This window comes from Protopterus annectens, chromosome 5.part0 (genome assembly GCF_019279795.1).
Source record: "Protopterus annectens isolate FY-2018-M chromosome 5.part0, PAN1.0, whole genome shotgun sequence".
In the NCBI taxonomy this organism is placed as follows: domain Eukaryota; kingdom Metazoa; phylum Chordata; order Ceratodontiformes; family Protopteridae; genus Protopterus; species Protopterus annectens.
This window is the reverse complement of record NC_056735.1, coordinates 166409959-166428030: the sequence shown is the minus strand read 5'-3', so window position 1 is coordinate 166428030 and position 18072 is coordinate 166409959. Positions and strand designations below refer to the sequence as shown.

Genomic DNA, 18072 nt, shown 5'->3' with positions numbered 1-18072 from the left:
TATCCAGGTTTACCATAGAGTTTGCTAGTTTTATATCAGGGTTGTTATGAATTGGTTGTAGAAGAATAATTGTGTATTTTAGATTTATTGATATCAGTAATTTCTTGAAAATTTCAGATTTATTAATTAAAATTGGGTGAATATTTGTAGTCTTAAGAGTTCCTTGATTAATGATGGGAATCGATTTTGGGTTAATTTTAGCTGTCATGGTGTTTTGGTAGAATAATTTAATCCATATTGGGCACCATTCATTATCTATTAGGTCATAGTTAGCTATTTGCATGATGCGACTAGCATTAATAATTTTGTAGTACAGTTGAAAATCAGGAAGGCTTAAACCTCCTAAAATGTATGATTTCTTCCCAGTCATTGGGGTTATAGTCACTAAATAATGGCATACATTTGACTTTCAGACTTTATTTACTTCAAAAAATTCATGTTAACACAAATTCTGTTATTTAACTTACTTTGTAATTTTATAAGTTTGTTTGTGTCTTTCAGCTTTTCCCGGTTAGGGGTCGCCACAGCGGAACTCCGGTCCGCTAATGATTGGCAGTAGATTTTTAAGTACTGGCTTGCCGGGCCTAATGCAAAACCTTCAACGAAGGAATGCCCATTCACGCATGTCGCTACACAGAAGACGTTCTAACTGAGAATTGAACGGGCAACGTCTAACTGTGAGGTGACAACGCTACCGCAGCACCACCACCGCAGTACTTTGTAATTTTATAAGTATGACATTTAAAATCTATTCCTATTTTTGAGCCTTTTGTTCCTCCTTTATTCAGGCTTTATCCAGATTTCTTGAGCTAAAGGGTCGAGAGGTATGCAAGCCTCTTATCTGCTGCTGCCAGTGTTCCATCATCTCACTGTCTCCCCTTCTCTGTCTTTCACACACACACACACACACACACACACACACACACACACACACACACACACACACACACACACACACACACACACACACACACGCATGCACTTGCACTTCAGAAAGATGCATGCTAACACAAGTGTTATTACTGAAGGAATTTGGTGATTTTTTTAAGAGGAATATGTTCCTGTTTTGAACCTTTGACCCCCCCTTTACTTTAGATTTTATTCAGTTAATTTGATCTAACAGGTGAGATGTACGTGAACCTTTTCAATGCTGCTGATGCTCGATCTCTCTCAGTCTTCACTCTGTCTCACTTGCACACACCTTGCTTTCATGCACGCATTTACACACACAGACAGAAACATAAGCATACACACAACTTTTTTCTGTTTTACTTAGATTTTACACTCTGTTTGTGTCTTTCGGCTTTTCCCGGTTAGGGCTCGCCACAGCGGAACTCCGGTCCTCTAATGATTGGTAGTGGATTTTTACGTACTGGGTTACCAGCCCTGACGCACAACCTTCAACGAAGGCACGCCCCATTCATGTATGCCTCCATACAGAAGATGCTCTAGCTGAGAATCAAATGGGACAACATCTTGCTATGAGGCGACAACGCTACCGCAGCACCACCACTGCAGTATACTTAGATTTTACACTCTCTAAACAGCAAAAGCGGTGCTTAGTAACCACTCTATTGATCTCGGTTTCACTCACATGCTCGAATACACTCACACACACACACACACACACACACACACACACACACACACACACACACACACACACACACACACAATTAAATAAACACACTTTTGTTTTTTAGTTTTCTTTTTTTTTAAATATGTTTTACACTCGGTGAGCAAGCATAAAAAAATGGCAGCTATTAGTTTTTACAGTCCGAGCTTCTCGGCAGCTTGATATGCTGCCGTGAAGTGGCAAACTCGTTTTTCAGCAGGCATTACTTGTACATTAATACCTGCTGGAGAACGTTTATTCTCCAATCAGCATGTTGTTGTACAGTTTGCCCATTCTCTAAACTGTTATAATGTTGTATTACTATAACGTATCATTTCTGACAATGACCTGATATAGCATTAGTGTATTGATGAACATTGCTCTCAAACACTGCTTGGACACTTGATTTGATTATTACTGGTTGGCGTCATTGCACTTTGCATTTTCATCCAATGTTTAAATGGCTTTTCACTTTCTGTCCGTTCCTAAATCAAATTAAAAAAAAAACCTGGAAGGGTAACTGGTGACATCATTTACCAATAGATGTACATGTAGATACCCTGTGATGAACTGGCAACCCATCCAGAGCTGCCATCTGCCTTGTATCAATTAGTTTTTCAGCAGGACAGGCTCCAACTTCTGCCAACAGTAAAAAAAAGAGTGCATAACAAATAGATGTCAGATACTGAACTTTTGTCAGCAAATGGTTACGGTCAACTGTTCTGTCTAAGTAAGAGCACCGGATAAAATAAAGATTTAACATTAATGCGGTATAGTCCTTTACTGTTACACAGCATATATTACATTACTGCGCTCATCATAATCATTCATCTATGTATTTATTTATTTATATATTATACAGGTAGGTGAATTATGATGTGTGATCCCCTTTTCAGTCAACATTCTTTTACTTATTTCATTTATTTATATTTGTTTATCTGGGTAATAACCAATTTCAAGCTCAGCCTATGTGAAATATAAAACATTTTACAAGGAAAAAAAAGCACTACAGTGGAAAAAAGTTAATTTCCTGACCTCACACCATACACTGAGGTTAGGAAATTAACTTTTTTCCACTGTAGTGCGATCTTGGAGTTGGTATATTTAATTTATGGGGGGCAGAGCCCCCCACATGGTGGGTGCAGTGGGGTTTGCCCCCTCTGCAAAAATGTAGTACAAAGTGTGTTTGTTAGTTAGGTGTTGTTGTAGGTGGAGGTGATATTTATTTGTGCAATGTAGTTTTCAATGTTATGAAGCACACTTTTAAAGTTCTGAGTTATCAATGTTTTGGGTTTTCAGTGTTTTGAATTTTCAATGTTATGGTCTCATTGTTATGAAATTCAACATTATGAAATTTCAGTGTTATGAAGTAGACCCATCTCAGGTTGTATGAGGTGTTTTTTTGCATGATGTTTAGATGCAAGGAGAGTAAATGACTGGAGCTGAAGTAGTTTGTAGAGTCCAAATCTTAAGAGTATGCAAAAATCTTTGTTTTATGGGAATTCATTTAGCTTTTTCTTGTGTAATACAATGAAGCTCATGGAGGATTGAGTTTATAATGAATCGGCACAGACCGTTGACGATTGTCTGGAGTGTGGTGGTATTTTTCTTGCAGACAGATGCAAAAATTGATGGCCCATATTCCACTGAGAGAAAGAAAACTCCTTTGTGGATGGCTGCTCTGTCAGAAATAAAGAAAGCAAAACTATGTACAGATTTAAGCAAAGATCATATGATATGGCATAACTATATGTAGTATGATATATTAGAGCAATACAAACATAGATAAGCAATCACATAATGATCATGTATTCAGGTCACAAGCATACATATTTGCAATTATGTGACTGCACCTAGGCATTTAAAGATGGCTTCCTCACAAAGAAATTTCTTGAGTGCTTTCTTTAGTCAACCATTTCAGAGTAATATATTTACTTCCATTTGTTTTTAAAATGATTTAGGGAAGAAAAAATCAAAATTCAAGTCATTTAAGAAGTTTTTTGGTAAAAAGAAAAGAAAAGATTCCATCCGTATTACTGACAAGAGTGGACTGAAGCAGAGCCAGTCGACCAGCGATATGACTGCTGCTGAGGCTGTGGGCACAGACTATGACTCAGAGGAAGAGGAAGAGGAAGGGTAAGTAGATTTCTTTCTTTCTGTACTACAAAATACAATGCCACGGTCTGGATTAATTATGTAGCTTAGCATGATGTGTTCAATCCTATCAATGGTTGCTTTTGAATTTATTGTTACTAATATTATATAGACTTTTTTCTAGTGAATATAGACTTTTTTTGCTTCCCCAAGACATTGCCTGATGGCTTCACCACTGACACCCAGTTAGCCTAGAAGCATGGGAACTAGGTATTATGACCCATCTGTGGCCTATTTATTCTAGAAGCATGGGAACTAAGTATTATGACCCATTCCTTCCCATCCAGGAGTCATGACTGGCCCTTCATTCCCCAACCAGAGCCAAACATTAGAGTGTAAGACATTTTGCTTGTCCTGAGGGGGTGCTCTACCATTTTATCCATTGGGAGGACCCTCTACCCCCTGTGCAGTGCTGTCAAGCATGATAATGCAGTCTACCAAGGGGAAGCATGCCTCAGCATACTGAATTCACCTCAGCTTACTAGTGCTAAACACCATGACTGCACAGCTCAGCTGGCTCGATCTGCATGAAAACCCTACAACTTTACTGGTGCCAAACACCATGACTACACAGCGCAGCTGGCTCAATCTCCCTGAAAACCCTACAGCTTTACTGGTGCTAAACACCATGACTGCACAGTTCAGCTGGCTCGATCTCCTTTAAACCCTACAGCTTTACTGGTGCTAAACACCATGACTGCACAGCTCAGCTGGCTCAGTCTCCATGAAAGCCCTACAGCTTTATTGGTGCTACACAACATGACTGTATGGGCTCAGCTGGCTCATAGCAGTGCTCGCACTTAGCTGCCACCTCCACCCATCCTCGTGATGTGCAAGCTGGCAACTGCCACTCACTCTCATTTTTGTTGGCCAGCTGCTAGCGATGCCTGAGCCACTGATCTAGCCCAGGTCACCTGTGCCATAGTCAAGACAGTCAGTACTTATGAAGTTGGGCATGAATGCACACTTTGATGAGGGTCCACCTATTCCTTTACCTGTTGGACAAGATGCATGCACTATATTTCCAATTGTTTTATTCTTCTGTCAGTCTTTATGAAATCTAAAAACTTCCAGTATGATGTATGCTTGCATTTGGTCAGTTTTTGTCCACACTAACTATTCCAGAAGTTTGCTCCAAAAATGATCTAACCATTGTTATAAAATAACACTTCCTTGTATCTTATATGAGTTGTTTACCTTGAATCTTCTAATTTTGAATGTATGTTTACATGTCATCTTTTTATGAAAGATAGTGCCACTTAGATTGTAAGAATTCCCTTGGTGCACCTAAAACGTTTTGTATCATGAGCCATATAAGTACGTTCAGTATTTAAGAGATTATAGATATGCTACCTAAGACTCTATCTGGCTTCTAGCCCTGAACAAGGGTGCAGCCAGGCATATATGCCACTGCATACTTGTTAAAGCAGTTGATTTGTTTAGTATATTTAATTGGATCCCGCATTATCTCAACTTCCAATAACTGTGCCACTACATCTACTAGTGAGTTAAATAATTTCTGTACCCTTACACATTGGGAGGAATTTTTTTTAATTACTGCATGTTAATCAGTTATCATTTTTTATTTTAATTACAGGCTTAACCATTTAGCATAATTAGCTAAATAGTTCATCAAACCAAGTATAAAAGAAGAGGTAAAGACAGATCTAAAAGCAGGACTATAATGCTAATAAAATGTAGCCAGTCAGCAATTAGTCCTGCTTCTGGGAATGACTCCCTACCACATGCAAAGCACATTAGGTGAGTGGCATGCTACTGTGCATACAAGTCCCAGAATATGTGGGATTTTTGGGATCCCTTCCAGACTTAGGGGAATATAGAATCATGGGGTAAGGAGCAGACCACATAGAATACAGTACTTGACTGTATTTTTAGTGACATGATGGGATATAGCAGAGGAATATATATATATATATATATATATATATATATATATATATATATATTTATATATACAGATATATATACACATATATACACACATACATACATACACTGGACCACCAGTGTGATCACAGTTAAAAAAATGATGGAGTTGGGAGGGTTGCTTGTGTGTGTGTGTGTGTGTGTGTGTGTGTGTGTGTGTGTGTGTGTGTGCGCGCGCGTGTGTGTGCATGTGCAAGGAATAAGGAGGTGACTATTTTTTTTTTTTTTGAGGCATAGTTTTATGACTTCAGAGCAGAGAAAGGTATACATAGTTAAAAGGTGGTAATTCAGGTGGGGCTAGTCCGTCAAAGAAATTCATTACTGCCTCTCTGTCCACTTTGAGCAGTTATGGGCTGGGTAAATGATGATGTTTATATGTAGATGAAGCAATCTAAATATGAATCTATGGCAGAATTTATTTTTATCTGAACACACTTAAACATCTGAGATGTGTCTAGTCAAAATTGTCATACATGGAGGATTAGTCTATATATGCAAAAACAGATGTGTTGTGATTTGACCACAGTTAAATGATCACAAGTGTGGTATTTGGATATATGAAACAAGCTAAATATTTTCTAACATGTGGAATTGTTTTTATTCAATCACAATCACCCAATCTGCTGTTTGAAAGCAACTGACTGACTATAATTTGAGGTCAGTTAAATGAGTCTGGGGTTGTTTCTGTATGCAAAATGAGCTACAATACATTATTATAGACATAATTTAACTGATCAAGGTTAAGCATTCAAGGTGTACCTAGTTTAAGAAAAAGAAGTTTGTTCTGGTGGGGTAGTCTGTGTGTAAACGCAATGGATCCTTTATCACATGACCATATTTACTTGACTGTAGATCTTGATTTTCAGGGGAGTGTGTATTTGTGAAACAAACTAAAATACATTGGACATAATTATTTTGTCCTGATCGTGGTCACACACCAGAGGTAAAATCATTCTGAAAGTGGTTAGTCTCTTTGACATAAGGGCCTCTGTGTAAAACCTGAAGTAATTCAAATGTAAATCGTTCATCATAACTCGTTTTTAGACAGCTTTATTTGACTTCTTCGTGGTTATAGGAGATGTCAGAGTCTTACTGTATGGAGACTGTCAATATACAAAAAGATAAATAATAATTATATTGTAGCATTTCTTGAAAGGAATAAAGATACAACCCATGTGTTTGGTTTTCAGAATGATCATATTGTTGTAAGTGCACTGCATACCTATTGTATTCTTCATTCATTAGAACCTGACAGGCTAAAAATGTTCATTAGATTTGGATCAAAACAAACCCCATATTCCTTTTTCTTATGGTAGTATGCTCTATTATGGATACACCTAAAAGAACAACCTAACTGCATTGTCTATAGACTGCTATTTTGGCAATAGACCAGTTAAGCCTTTTGAAGTACAACCAACTAATTACTCCCTTAGGGATAAAGGTGTATAAGGCAGGGTTAATTTGTGGGTTTCCCATCCACTCATCTAAGTTAGATTTTAAAATAGTGAATAACATATTTTGTTTTGCTTTGCTTTACAGAAAAGTGGTTATTTGTTCCAATGGTGGGGAATTATTTAGAAAAGATATCTGCCACACCAAGTCTTGCTTGCATTGTAATATAAACTTTAGGTCCCTTTTCTTGTATCTGTGTTGCTACCAGTTTTGCAGATATGTAGCAGGTCAAGCAAGGCTGGATCATGTACAGCTTTTAAGACAGACACAAGTCACCCTGTAGAGGTCTACAGTAGATAAAGAAGAAAGAGAGATCTTTTAGATGCACTGATTTTACATAGAGAGCTCATATACCAGATTTTTAGTAAGGAATTGCTGGGCTTTTCAAACTGAAACAGGTGTTTAGACAAGAATATACAGAAAGGTGCGTTATATTTCAATATGGCCCCAATGACAAATGACTGGAGGGAAATAATGAGTTCTTTTGACCAATTCATTTGTTCAGTGTAAAATAGTTTTCTAATGGGCATGAATAATGTGTTTATAAAAAGAGAGTACATTAAACTTTTTTTTTTTTTACAATAATTTTCCTTTTTTTTCCAAGTTTGTGAGACTCTCGAGTAATAGCTTTAGAGTTTGGTTGGAAGTAGTGTTGATGGCAGAGCCCCCATGAGAAATGTCCAGGGTTTTACCAGAGAACTAATGTTTAGAATTAAGGGGATGAATTGTCATCGGGCTGCATTTTCTAGTTAGGAGTTTGATTCCTGGGGGTGGGGGGGGGGGGGTTGGCATAATGAGGGGTGAGGGCTTGACATAAAGATTAAGGTCTTTACCTCACAGATATAATGCACAGGGTTTGGTTCTGACTTCTGGTTATTAGCTAGGCTTGTAATAGTGTATAGACTAATAGTCTAGTATTTACCTACGAACCTATGATGTTTATTGAGTTTATGCAATGCTTTTCTATGTGGCTCTTTGTGATTGCAATATTTTCTGAAAAAAATGTGTTTTGTATTGTTTTAAGCCTGATGTAGCAAGGTACAGTGTTTCACTATGGGAATAGGCCAGTAACTGAACATAACTGTATATATTGTTTGTATTTCAAAGGTTAACTGTTAATGCATGAGAACATGGAAAGGGAATTTACTAGGAGGATACTTGTCTGCATGGAAATGGGTTATGCTGAACCTTTAAGCTTTCTAAGATTTTGTTCCGTTATGTGTAGATTCTAGCTTTAGATTATAAGGCACTACAGGATTCTATTTCAGGATGATATTAACATTGGACTTATTTGAAAATGAAAGATTACTCAGGGATAGTAACACCTTTTTCCATTTTGTTAATTTAAAGACCACACGGAGAGTTGGTTTATTTCCTTTCTGTTGCTAGTTGTTGTAATAAGTTCCATGTATTTAACAGGTGTTAAGAATCTTTTTGCTTAAAAAAGTTTAAATCTTTCCATTGGCTTTGAGGTTTTCTCATTTAGTATTGTGTTTGTGTTCCAAGCTAATCACTAGGACTGTGTAGAGCTTACGTAGAAATTTTGAAACTAATTAACTAACTATGAATCCATCTACAGCATATATGTACTGTGTTGACATTACATCAGAAGTAAACATAAAATATATTTCTCTAGAAAAGTAACCATAACAATATGAGTCTACCAAATTCACGGTTGAGCTCCTTGTAAATCATTAAAGAAGACATTGAAGTCTTAGGTGCATTACATTACATAAAGTGCTAGACATAATTTGCTCATCATCAAGCCCATGTGAGAGTTTTGCTAAGAATGGTCAAAAGGTGATCGAGATACTGTCCCTTATAAATTGGTACGGATACAGATTTAATGATGTTTCACAGAGTCAGTCTGCCATATTCCATTACTCTAAGTTTCAGTTTGAGTATAGGCGTGGAACTGCTTTTCCTCAGTGAGGAATGCAAAACTCTTATGAAATTCCTCTATTTTTGGATAAAGGGGTTAAAAACAAAGTGGATAATACAGCATATGATGCCTTGTAGATTTTCTGTCCAGAGAAGAAGGCCTTACTACTTGGAACCAGTCTGCTATACATAGGGATAATATCTTCATTTCTTCTGGTGATGTCTTTTGCTCTACACCGCAATACTCTGTCAGTTCTCACTATCAGCTTATTGTATTGCATATTTACCTTAAGAGTATTTAATATGATGATCACAAGTATCTTTCTACATGTATCTCTTCAACAGCCTCCATTCAAGTCATTTACTTCTTTCCTGAATTTGATTCAAGTTTAGGAGATTATTGCCTTTTATTTATTTTACCCCAAAGTTTTTAATACTCCTTGAGCAGGCTGTGGAGCTCTTCCCTAGCATCCAGGAGTAATTCATAAGCACATACCATTCTAGTTCATGGCCCCCCACAAAGTTCACTTCTCGAAGGGCTGGAGCAGAGCACTTGCCAGTATTTATTCACTGACAATGGCAGCCAAGCAAACACTTTTAAAAATAATACCAATGCTAATGCATATAAATGCATATACAATTTTTTGCTTGAATCTATTGTGTAATCTAAATGTGCACATTTAAGGAGGCCTACTCCATTAGTATATACACATTGCGGTATATTGGTTAAGGTCTTCACCTCCCAAGCACAAGGTACAAGGTCTGATCATGACTTCTGTAGAGTTTGCATGTACTCGGCGTGTCTCTGTGGGGTTCCCCCATCTCCCAATAAACAAAAGGGTGTTTCAACCTCAAACTCCCCCAATAATGGAGTTGTGGGTAGTAGCACAGACTCTAGATGGTACCTATTGGGTGAAGAGTTGTATAGACTAACCACTTTGGAATCCACTGTAGTGAGCAGAATCCACTAGGTAGGAGAACATCAATCACATGCTCTTCACTGTGTCAGGGGTAGCCAATCAATGGTGTAAATTTTGCCTGTAGGTGACTTAGTCATGTTGACTGTTATCATCAAAAATTGGAATGGGTATTTGCCAGTGATAACTGGGTTGAGAACCCGGCCTATCCTGACCTACTCCAGGGACCAAGCTAATGGTGGATGGGATCTATGAGCTCATATTGGCCTATGAGCACCTGCTATAATGCTCAGCAGTACTGATCAATAAGCTGCTGGCCATTCAGTGTCCAGTTTTCCAGCTTGGGTTACCTGAGATAGCTCTGTTGAGCTATAGCTGGATGTAAAACCAATCAGCCTGCCAAACATAAACTAAGGATCTCTACACTCAATATGTAGCTTTGAAGTAGATGCCATGACTGTAAGGAGGAAGCTGGATATCCTGTGTATCCAGGAGACAAGATGGAAGGACAGTATAGCAAAGCCATATGGCTTGGAATCCAGAGTCTACCAATCAGGGAGGAGGACAGATTAGAAACAGTGCAAGAATTTTGGTTGAGTGAGAGGCTTCAGATGACAGTGAGAGATGTCTTCAGAATTAATAACAGACTCATGGCAACAGGTCCGTCAGAGACGGATAATGGTGAAATGGTGCCCTATGCATGGTAATAGACCTGCCCCCCCCCCCACAGCCATCCCAGCATCTCATTACTTGTCTGTCATTCCACAATTTGCATGAACAATGTTCAAACCTGTCAGTGTATATACTATTTTCTTCTTTACGTTTACAATGATTACAGATATAAGGATTTAATTTAAAAAAGCACAGACACTGACAGCTATTTGCTAAACAAAACAAACGAAAAAATCTCACACTGAAAACAGACCTAGCAGGAGCAACAGTAAACCTTTTTTTACCCTTGAAACTCACATTCATTGAAAATGCATTGAAACTCACTCATTAAAAATGTACTGAGACTCAAATTTTTGCATTAAGTGTACCTTGGACCCTGGGTTGATTTCAAACCACAGGCCCCTGCACACATTTTTAGGGCTTTTCATAAATGCATGTGTTTTTTGATTCACCTTCCTGATTATATGAAATTATATTCCTTGATTCCAGAATGGGTTTTTGGAGTTTTGAACATTTTTCCAGTAAGCAGTGAAACACAGTGTATGAACCAATAATGACAAAGTTACCCATTTCAGAACATTTCAACCATAAAAGACCCCACAAACAGCTGTTATTATAATCCACCAATGTCATTCAATATGTACAATCTCTGCTGATGTAAAGTCATCTGAATAATTCTACATTAAAGAGAGCTATTACTAATGCAGAGTTTTCTGCTGGCAAATAACTTTACATTTCAGTGCTTCATCTTCAAATACAGTGCCTGCTGCCCTTGAAGACTACATTGCCTATGTTACATTAAAAAATGGTGCACTGGTGATATCACCATAACATTTCCTGAACTAGATACGATATACAATAGGGAGTGGCTGGCAAACAATGACAACAGGTTCATAGTTACTAGACATGCAGTCCTGGAGATCATTAAGTAGTCTAGATTAAATTCACAATTTCTCCAAAGCACTGTCTGGTTAAGTGGCTTATTCAAGAATGTGGCATAAATATGAGGACAAAATCTCAGATATTCTTCAAAACTGGGCAGATAAGAGCAGATGACTCTAAATCACTTAAAAAAAGTTAAGGTAGTAACAGGTTTTGCATCGATATGTATTTTATTATTATTTTTTTTAATTATCCTTTGTTAACCAGTCTTTTCAAGGGAGACCCCAGATGGTATTTATGCTACTAAGGGAAATTTGCCCACCGCATCAGGGAACTTTTCCTACTCATTAGGAGAGTGCTTGTTCTGATCCTAGTGCAGTGGCGGCTGGGAGAACAGCACTCAAGGAGATCCAAAATGGTGGGCAGCATAGAGGTGAATGCCGATGTGCTGTTTGAGGCTGTACAGGATTCTGAGGAGCTGTTTCAGAAAAAAATTGTTTTATCAGAAGCAAAAGTTCAAAACAATGCTGGATGTTTTATTACAATCCTCCAGTTGGGATATTCTGGGTGAATTGTTGTTGCAGAGCAAACTGGAGAGTGGGAAAGATGTTTCATGAGGTGATATTATGGACAAAATCCAATCAGAAGCATTGGAAGCCATTTTAAAAGAAGATTGCCAGAAAAAGAAATCATATCCCAAGTCTCTTAAGGAATCTGCAGGGAAAGTGATAAGAGATGAACAGAGGGAAGGAAATGTCAACAACCAAAGGAAATCCACAGTAAAAACTCAGAAGAAGTAAAAAAAAAAAAAGAAATGGATAGGCATGACAATTGGGATAATTTAAAGGCCGCACTGTGAGTGAAGGCTCATGAAGTAAGAACTTTTATTCTTATTCATAAAGAGACATTTTGTGACATTATTGTTGAGGCTAGTTCTATACTGTAAAGTTTTTTGGGGAGAGTATAAAAAGAAAAAGAACTATAATCCATGGAACTCCTATGTGGTTAAAGCATTTCACAGAGAAACAAAAGTTCAGTTTTGAACTGAAGTTGAAAAAGAGAATTTAAAAGAGACATTTAAGCAAACTTTGTAAACAAGTTATGAACATTAGCAAAGTATGTGATAAGATTATGGACTGGTGGATGGGATAGTCAGAATGTACTGAAAATGGAGAAAGAAAAATTGTTCATATCCCTAGTATGATAAGTTTAGAAGATAAAAGGGGTGTTGTAAAATATTGGGGCCAACCTAAAACATGTCTTGATAAGTAACTGTGATAAGAGGGAATGCTACATTTCTGGGGAAACAGGCCATGATGCAAATACATCTGAAATTAAATGTTATAAATGTAACAAAATTAGGCATTCATGGATGGATTGTAATCTAGAGAAAAAGGATGATGAAAAAAAAAGTGAGGATAGTATACTGAGAGAAGAAAGACTCCCAAGAAAAGATAAAGAGGAAGTACGAAAGCAAAATCAGGGTAAAAATAAAGACAAGGATAAAGGAAAAAAGGAAATAGAAGATATTATGGAAGAAGATTCTGAAATAAATGATGAGGAAGATATAAATTGGAAAATAGTGAAAAGTAAAAATAATTTAATTGGCAAAAGAGTAAGAGACCGAAAAGGAATATTTAAAGGGATAAGTATAAAAGAGAAAAAGAAAGTAAATGAGTAACACAAATGAGGAAAATACTTCAAGCTTACATCATTTCTGGAAAGATACAACACAATAAAGAACAACTCCTTCAGATTCCAATACTGAAAACACAACAACAAAAATCAGAAAGATGGCACAGTAAAGGCAAAAAACTCAGAAATGACTGTAAACGCATAAAAACCTCTTTTATGACAAACGCTTTCGTCCATAAACTTCATCAGAAACACATAAACCATTTGTAAAAAAACAGTGTGTGTGTGTGTGTGTGTGTGTGTGTGTGTGTGTGTGTGTGTGTGTGTGTATATATATATATATATATATATATATATATATATATACATACATATACACATCACACAATCCATCCCCACTCATTGCCTAGCTAATAATTCAATTAAATTATTCAACAGAGTACAAAACAACTATTTACTTACTAAAATCACTTCGTAATTAAATATAACCTTCTGTATTTTAAAAAAACACAATATTAATTGTTTCATTCAATCCTGTTTTTTTATCAACTTGTTTCCCTTTGCTCTAAAAGAAATTTTAAATCTCCTCCCTTTTAATCAACCTTTCCTTTCCCAAGAATGGAAAATGGAATTTGTTGTATTTCTTGCAATCAACTGTGTACTTATAAAGAGAACTATTATGATTTTTCTTTTTAATATTATAAACATGTTCTCTAATTCTTTCAAATAAGGCTCTAGTGGTCATTCCAACATAAAAAGCTGTGCATCCACTGCACACCCCAATATATACAACCCCATTAGTCCTACAGTTAAAGGACCTGGTACCCTTAATGTATGTGGGAACATCTTTAAGGACAGAAAGGGGCCTTCCAATATGTACCTAGAAAAGTTATAGTACTCACATTTAAACATCCCCATGGCTATACCTTTAGGCCCATTATCAAAGAGGTACATGGAATTATCATTTTGTAACCACCCTTTTAGGTTAAAATTACTTTTGTAAACAAAATTGGGTTTCAAACCAACTATTTTAAACAATTCACTATTTCCCTGCAGAATTTTCCAGTTATTGTGAATAATTCTACGTATGTCCATACAATCTGTTGTCTTATCTAGACTACAAACCAACCTTTTACTATTGGTTGTAACACTATTTTTGTTTATATACCTTTGAAAACCACATTTTAGAATAGGGGGATAATGGGTCTACCATTTATTGAATATTTCTTCTTTTAAATCAATTAAATATTACCCTTCATGCCTCCTTTCTATGAATAACTGTAGAATAAAATTAAAATCATTGTGTAATGCTTTGCTGGTCATTCTGCTGGCTATAATTAATGGTTCTTTGGCTATGTTTTTCTTAATAAAATGTGGGTGATTGCTATTATAATGTAAGTTCCCTTTGGTGAAAGTATTTTTCCTATGTATACTACTTTCAAAAGTCTTAAAATGTTCATTCCATTCTAGATGTACATCCAAAAAATTGACACTTTCCCCACAGTCCCCCAGTACAAACCTTAAAAACTCACATCTAGAGTTAATGTACTCAACTAATTCTTTAGCTATATTTCTATTGCCTTCTATGATGAAGAAGAAATCATCCACAAATCTTTTATAGAAGTATATGTTGTAATTTTCTCTAGCAGCTTCTAAAACCAAAGTCTCCCACCAACCCATAACAATATTGGCATATGATGGGGCTGCCGGGGAACCCATGGTAACCCCTTTCTTCTGTTTATAATGTTTTTTATTAAATCAAAAATAATTATTTGTCAACAGTTTCCAATAAATCACAATAACAGTTAATTTTATGGTTAGAGAGACTAGTATACCTATTCAAAAATTCACTAGCATAACTCACCCCTGATTCATGGAGAATAGATGTAAAAAGTGATGTCACACCAACAGTAAACATAACATGTTTCTCATTGTTAAACTCAATTCCAAGTGAAAATTATCTTACTTTATTAAGAAAATATAATGATTCCTTTAAAAAAGAAAAGGAACGTTTAAAGGGATGAGTATAAAAGAGAAAAAGAAAGTAAATGGATAAAACAAATGAGGCAAATACTTCAAGCTTACATAATTTCTGGAAAGATACAACACAGTCATAATGACAATTTTAGAGTTATTTCAGTAAATGTAAGCAGTGTTAAAAATATTAGTAGAATAATAGGCATCTTAAACTGCTGTACTAATTGTGATGTTGATGTATTAAAATTGGAACATGTAAGATTTCTGACACAAGAAGAGAGATTGCAGACAAAGAAACTTTGGGGAGGAGATATAATATGGAACCTAGGAAAGGAACTGTGTTCTGGAATAGTTGTACTTAGTAGGAAGATAGTGAAAATATTGAATATAACATTGTAATGATGGGAAGTGTGACACACAGTTAATATCCCTCTAAGCTGCCAACAATAATGGGATGTCTCCCACTATCCTGGGTCAGTAACTAAGGAGCTTCCTTCCTCACTACTGACTCCATTATGAGACTGTCACTTAAACAGAAGTAATATTCTACAATTTTCCCCAAGACCACAACAAGAACACACTCTATAACCTGAAACTGGACTGTATACTTCTGTCCACCCCTAATGTAACTCGTTATTACACACTTCTGATCAATGTGTCCCAGTTTAAGACCTCTGATACACTCGCACTTAAATAAATTAAATCTCACACATCCAAACACTTCTGGGAAAGCCTGACACAGATTTCCAGTGGTGCCTCCTCCCCAAAATAATATGGTAATGCTGCCACCAATTAGTGTGTCTTCATGCCCTTTTAAAGGGGTGTCCAATTACCAAAATTAAATATTAAAAGAAATAGTAACAAATTACCTAAGCAGCTAGGCTTTCAGAGTGGCCTGGAAATAAGCACTCTCAAATCATTAAAACAAACACTGATTGATCAGCCAAAATGTAAATTAATACAAATATTTAGTAATGAGCAAAATGATTAAAAATATAAAAAAGTAATTTTAAGTAAACAAAAAGAACTCAATCACTAAGAAAATGAAATCAATTCTGAAGGATAAAAATCCAACATTCAAAAAAACTCTAACTGATTAGTTATGATTTTTCTATCTGACTAAAGAACACTGTCCCTCATCTAACTAAATTATTACAATAGAGCAAAGGCAGGCTTGCAGTCCTTGATGAGTCCCTTTTTGGGTAATCATGGCACAGCACAACTTGCAACTGACAACTGCAATTGACAACTAACTTTTAACTGTCTTTAAAAGGCTCTTTTATAGACTAGTCTGTCACAACTGTTCCAGTTCTAATTTTCATTTCATATTTTGCAAATCAACCAACAGCTGTTTACTAAAAGTTCCTTTGTCTTTCACTTTCTGACAGTAACACATAGCAGCTGTCAATATTCTGACAACATCATCTGCAGATCAGCTGAATCTGAGACAGTTTGCCTTTAGAATCTTTCTTCACAAACACGCACAGTTAAAAATGTAAAAGGACACTGTTCAAGTCTAAAACATTCTGTACAAACAGATTGTAAATCAATGTGTAAGAACTTATTTACAATATCATAGCTAGTCATGCTGGCATACAGTACACAGGTCAATCTGAAATTATATACAAAACTTCAGACAGACATGCTAGCACAGATGACAGTGTCTAATTTTCTTTACATTTCTTCCTTCTATGACTCAAGCATGGTTTTCAAGTGACCCTTGAAAAACAATGCTTGAGAAAAAATGGGTCTGTCTAGGAATATCAACCCACTTCTCTCCTGGGCAATCCATTTGTATCTGCATTATTAAAACCACTGCAGTGTTCTTCCCCTTCTGAGGAAACTTGGCTGAGTACATCCCCACCCCATAATTTGATACATATACTTGCACAACAAATTCTTTATTATAATCTAGGCTGGCTAACACACAGGGTCCTCCCAAAATCTCTTTAAGTTTTTGAAATTTGTGTTCACAATCTGTGGTCCACACTACCATATCCAGTTTATTTTTCCTAGTTAGGTAAGTAAGGGATGCAGTCACTCCACCACAACTGGGCACACATTTTCCACAGTACCCCATTGTTACTAGAAATTATCTCACTTGCTTTTTAGCAACAAGAACTGGCCACACCTGAATAGCTTTTACTTTAACAGGTGTTGGACTAATCTTACAACTCCCCAATCTGTGTCCTAAGTAAGTGACTTTTGACATACCCTACCTGACACTTACTGGGTTTAATGGTTAGTCCTGCCCTTTTAAACTGGTCTGCAAATGCCAATAGCATAGACTTTAATGTAGAGTTTAACCTCCCCACAAGCCCATTAGTCTGGAGATGGTAGGGGTTGGTCTTTAAATGTTTCAAACCACAACTCTTCCACAAACAACTCAGCAGGTCTGACATGAAGTTGGCACCTTAGTCAGTCAGTATCTCCCTTGGAAAAGCTGCCCTGATGAAAATTTCTAGCAAAGCACTTGCTACCTTTTCTACATCAATATTACCTGCAAAAAGAATATTAGGAACTATAGCTAGAAGTGGCAGATGGTAGGCTCTAGGCTCTATCAACTGTCACACTACCTCAACTTCCAGCCTTCCCTTAGGTGTCCATGTTTTATACAGAAAACCTTCCTTTTCTGCCTCAATATCATCTGCACAAGGAATATTAGGGAATATAGCTAGAAGTGACAGATGGTAGACTCTAGGTTCTACCAACTGCCATACTACCGCACCTTGCAGCCCTCCCTTAGGAGTCCAACCTCTATACAGCAAACCTTTGTGCCAGTATATAGACTCCCCTCTTCCTTGAGCCTCAGGTACCTTCTTAACAGCTTCCTCTTCCAACAGCTGTACCTCACTGTCAATCTGGGTACTAACACTCCCCTCCATCCTTGCAGTTACTGTGTCTAAGGGAACATCAGTACCTCCCAGGAGCTGTGGCTCA

The 18072-nt window shown here is 36.7% G+C and overlaps 1 protein-coding gene across 1 annotated transcript in view; it reads left to right on the top strand.

The window, feature by feature from the left end:
• The first annotated feature begins 3173 nt into the window (after positions 1–3173).
• Positions 3174–18072, top strand: part of CRACDL (CRACD like) — a 328296-nt gene continuing 313397 nt past the window's right edge. Inside the window, exons 1-2 of the mRNA XM_044071817.1 lie at positions 3174–3324; positions 3577–3751. Of these exons, the coding sequence (XP_043927752.1) occupies positions 3174–3324; positions 3577–3751 (326 nt within the window). The remainder of the gene's footprint in view (positions 3325–3576; positions 3752–18072) is intronic.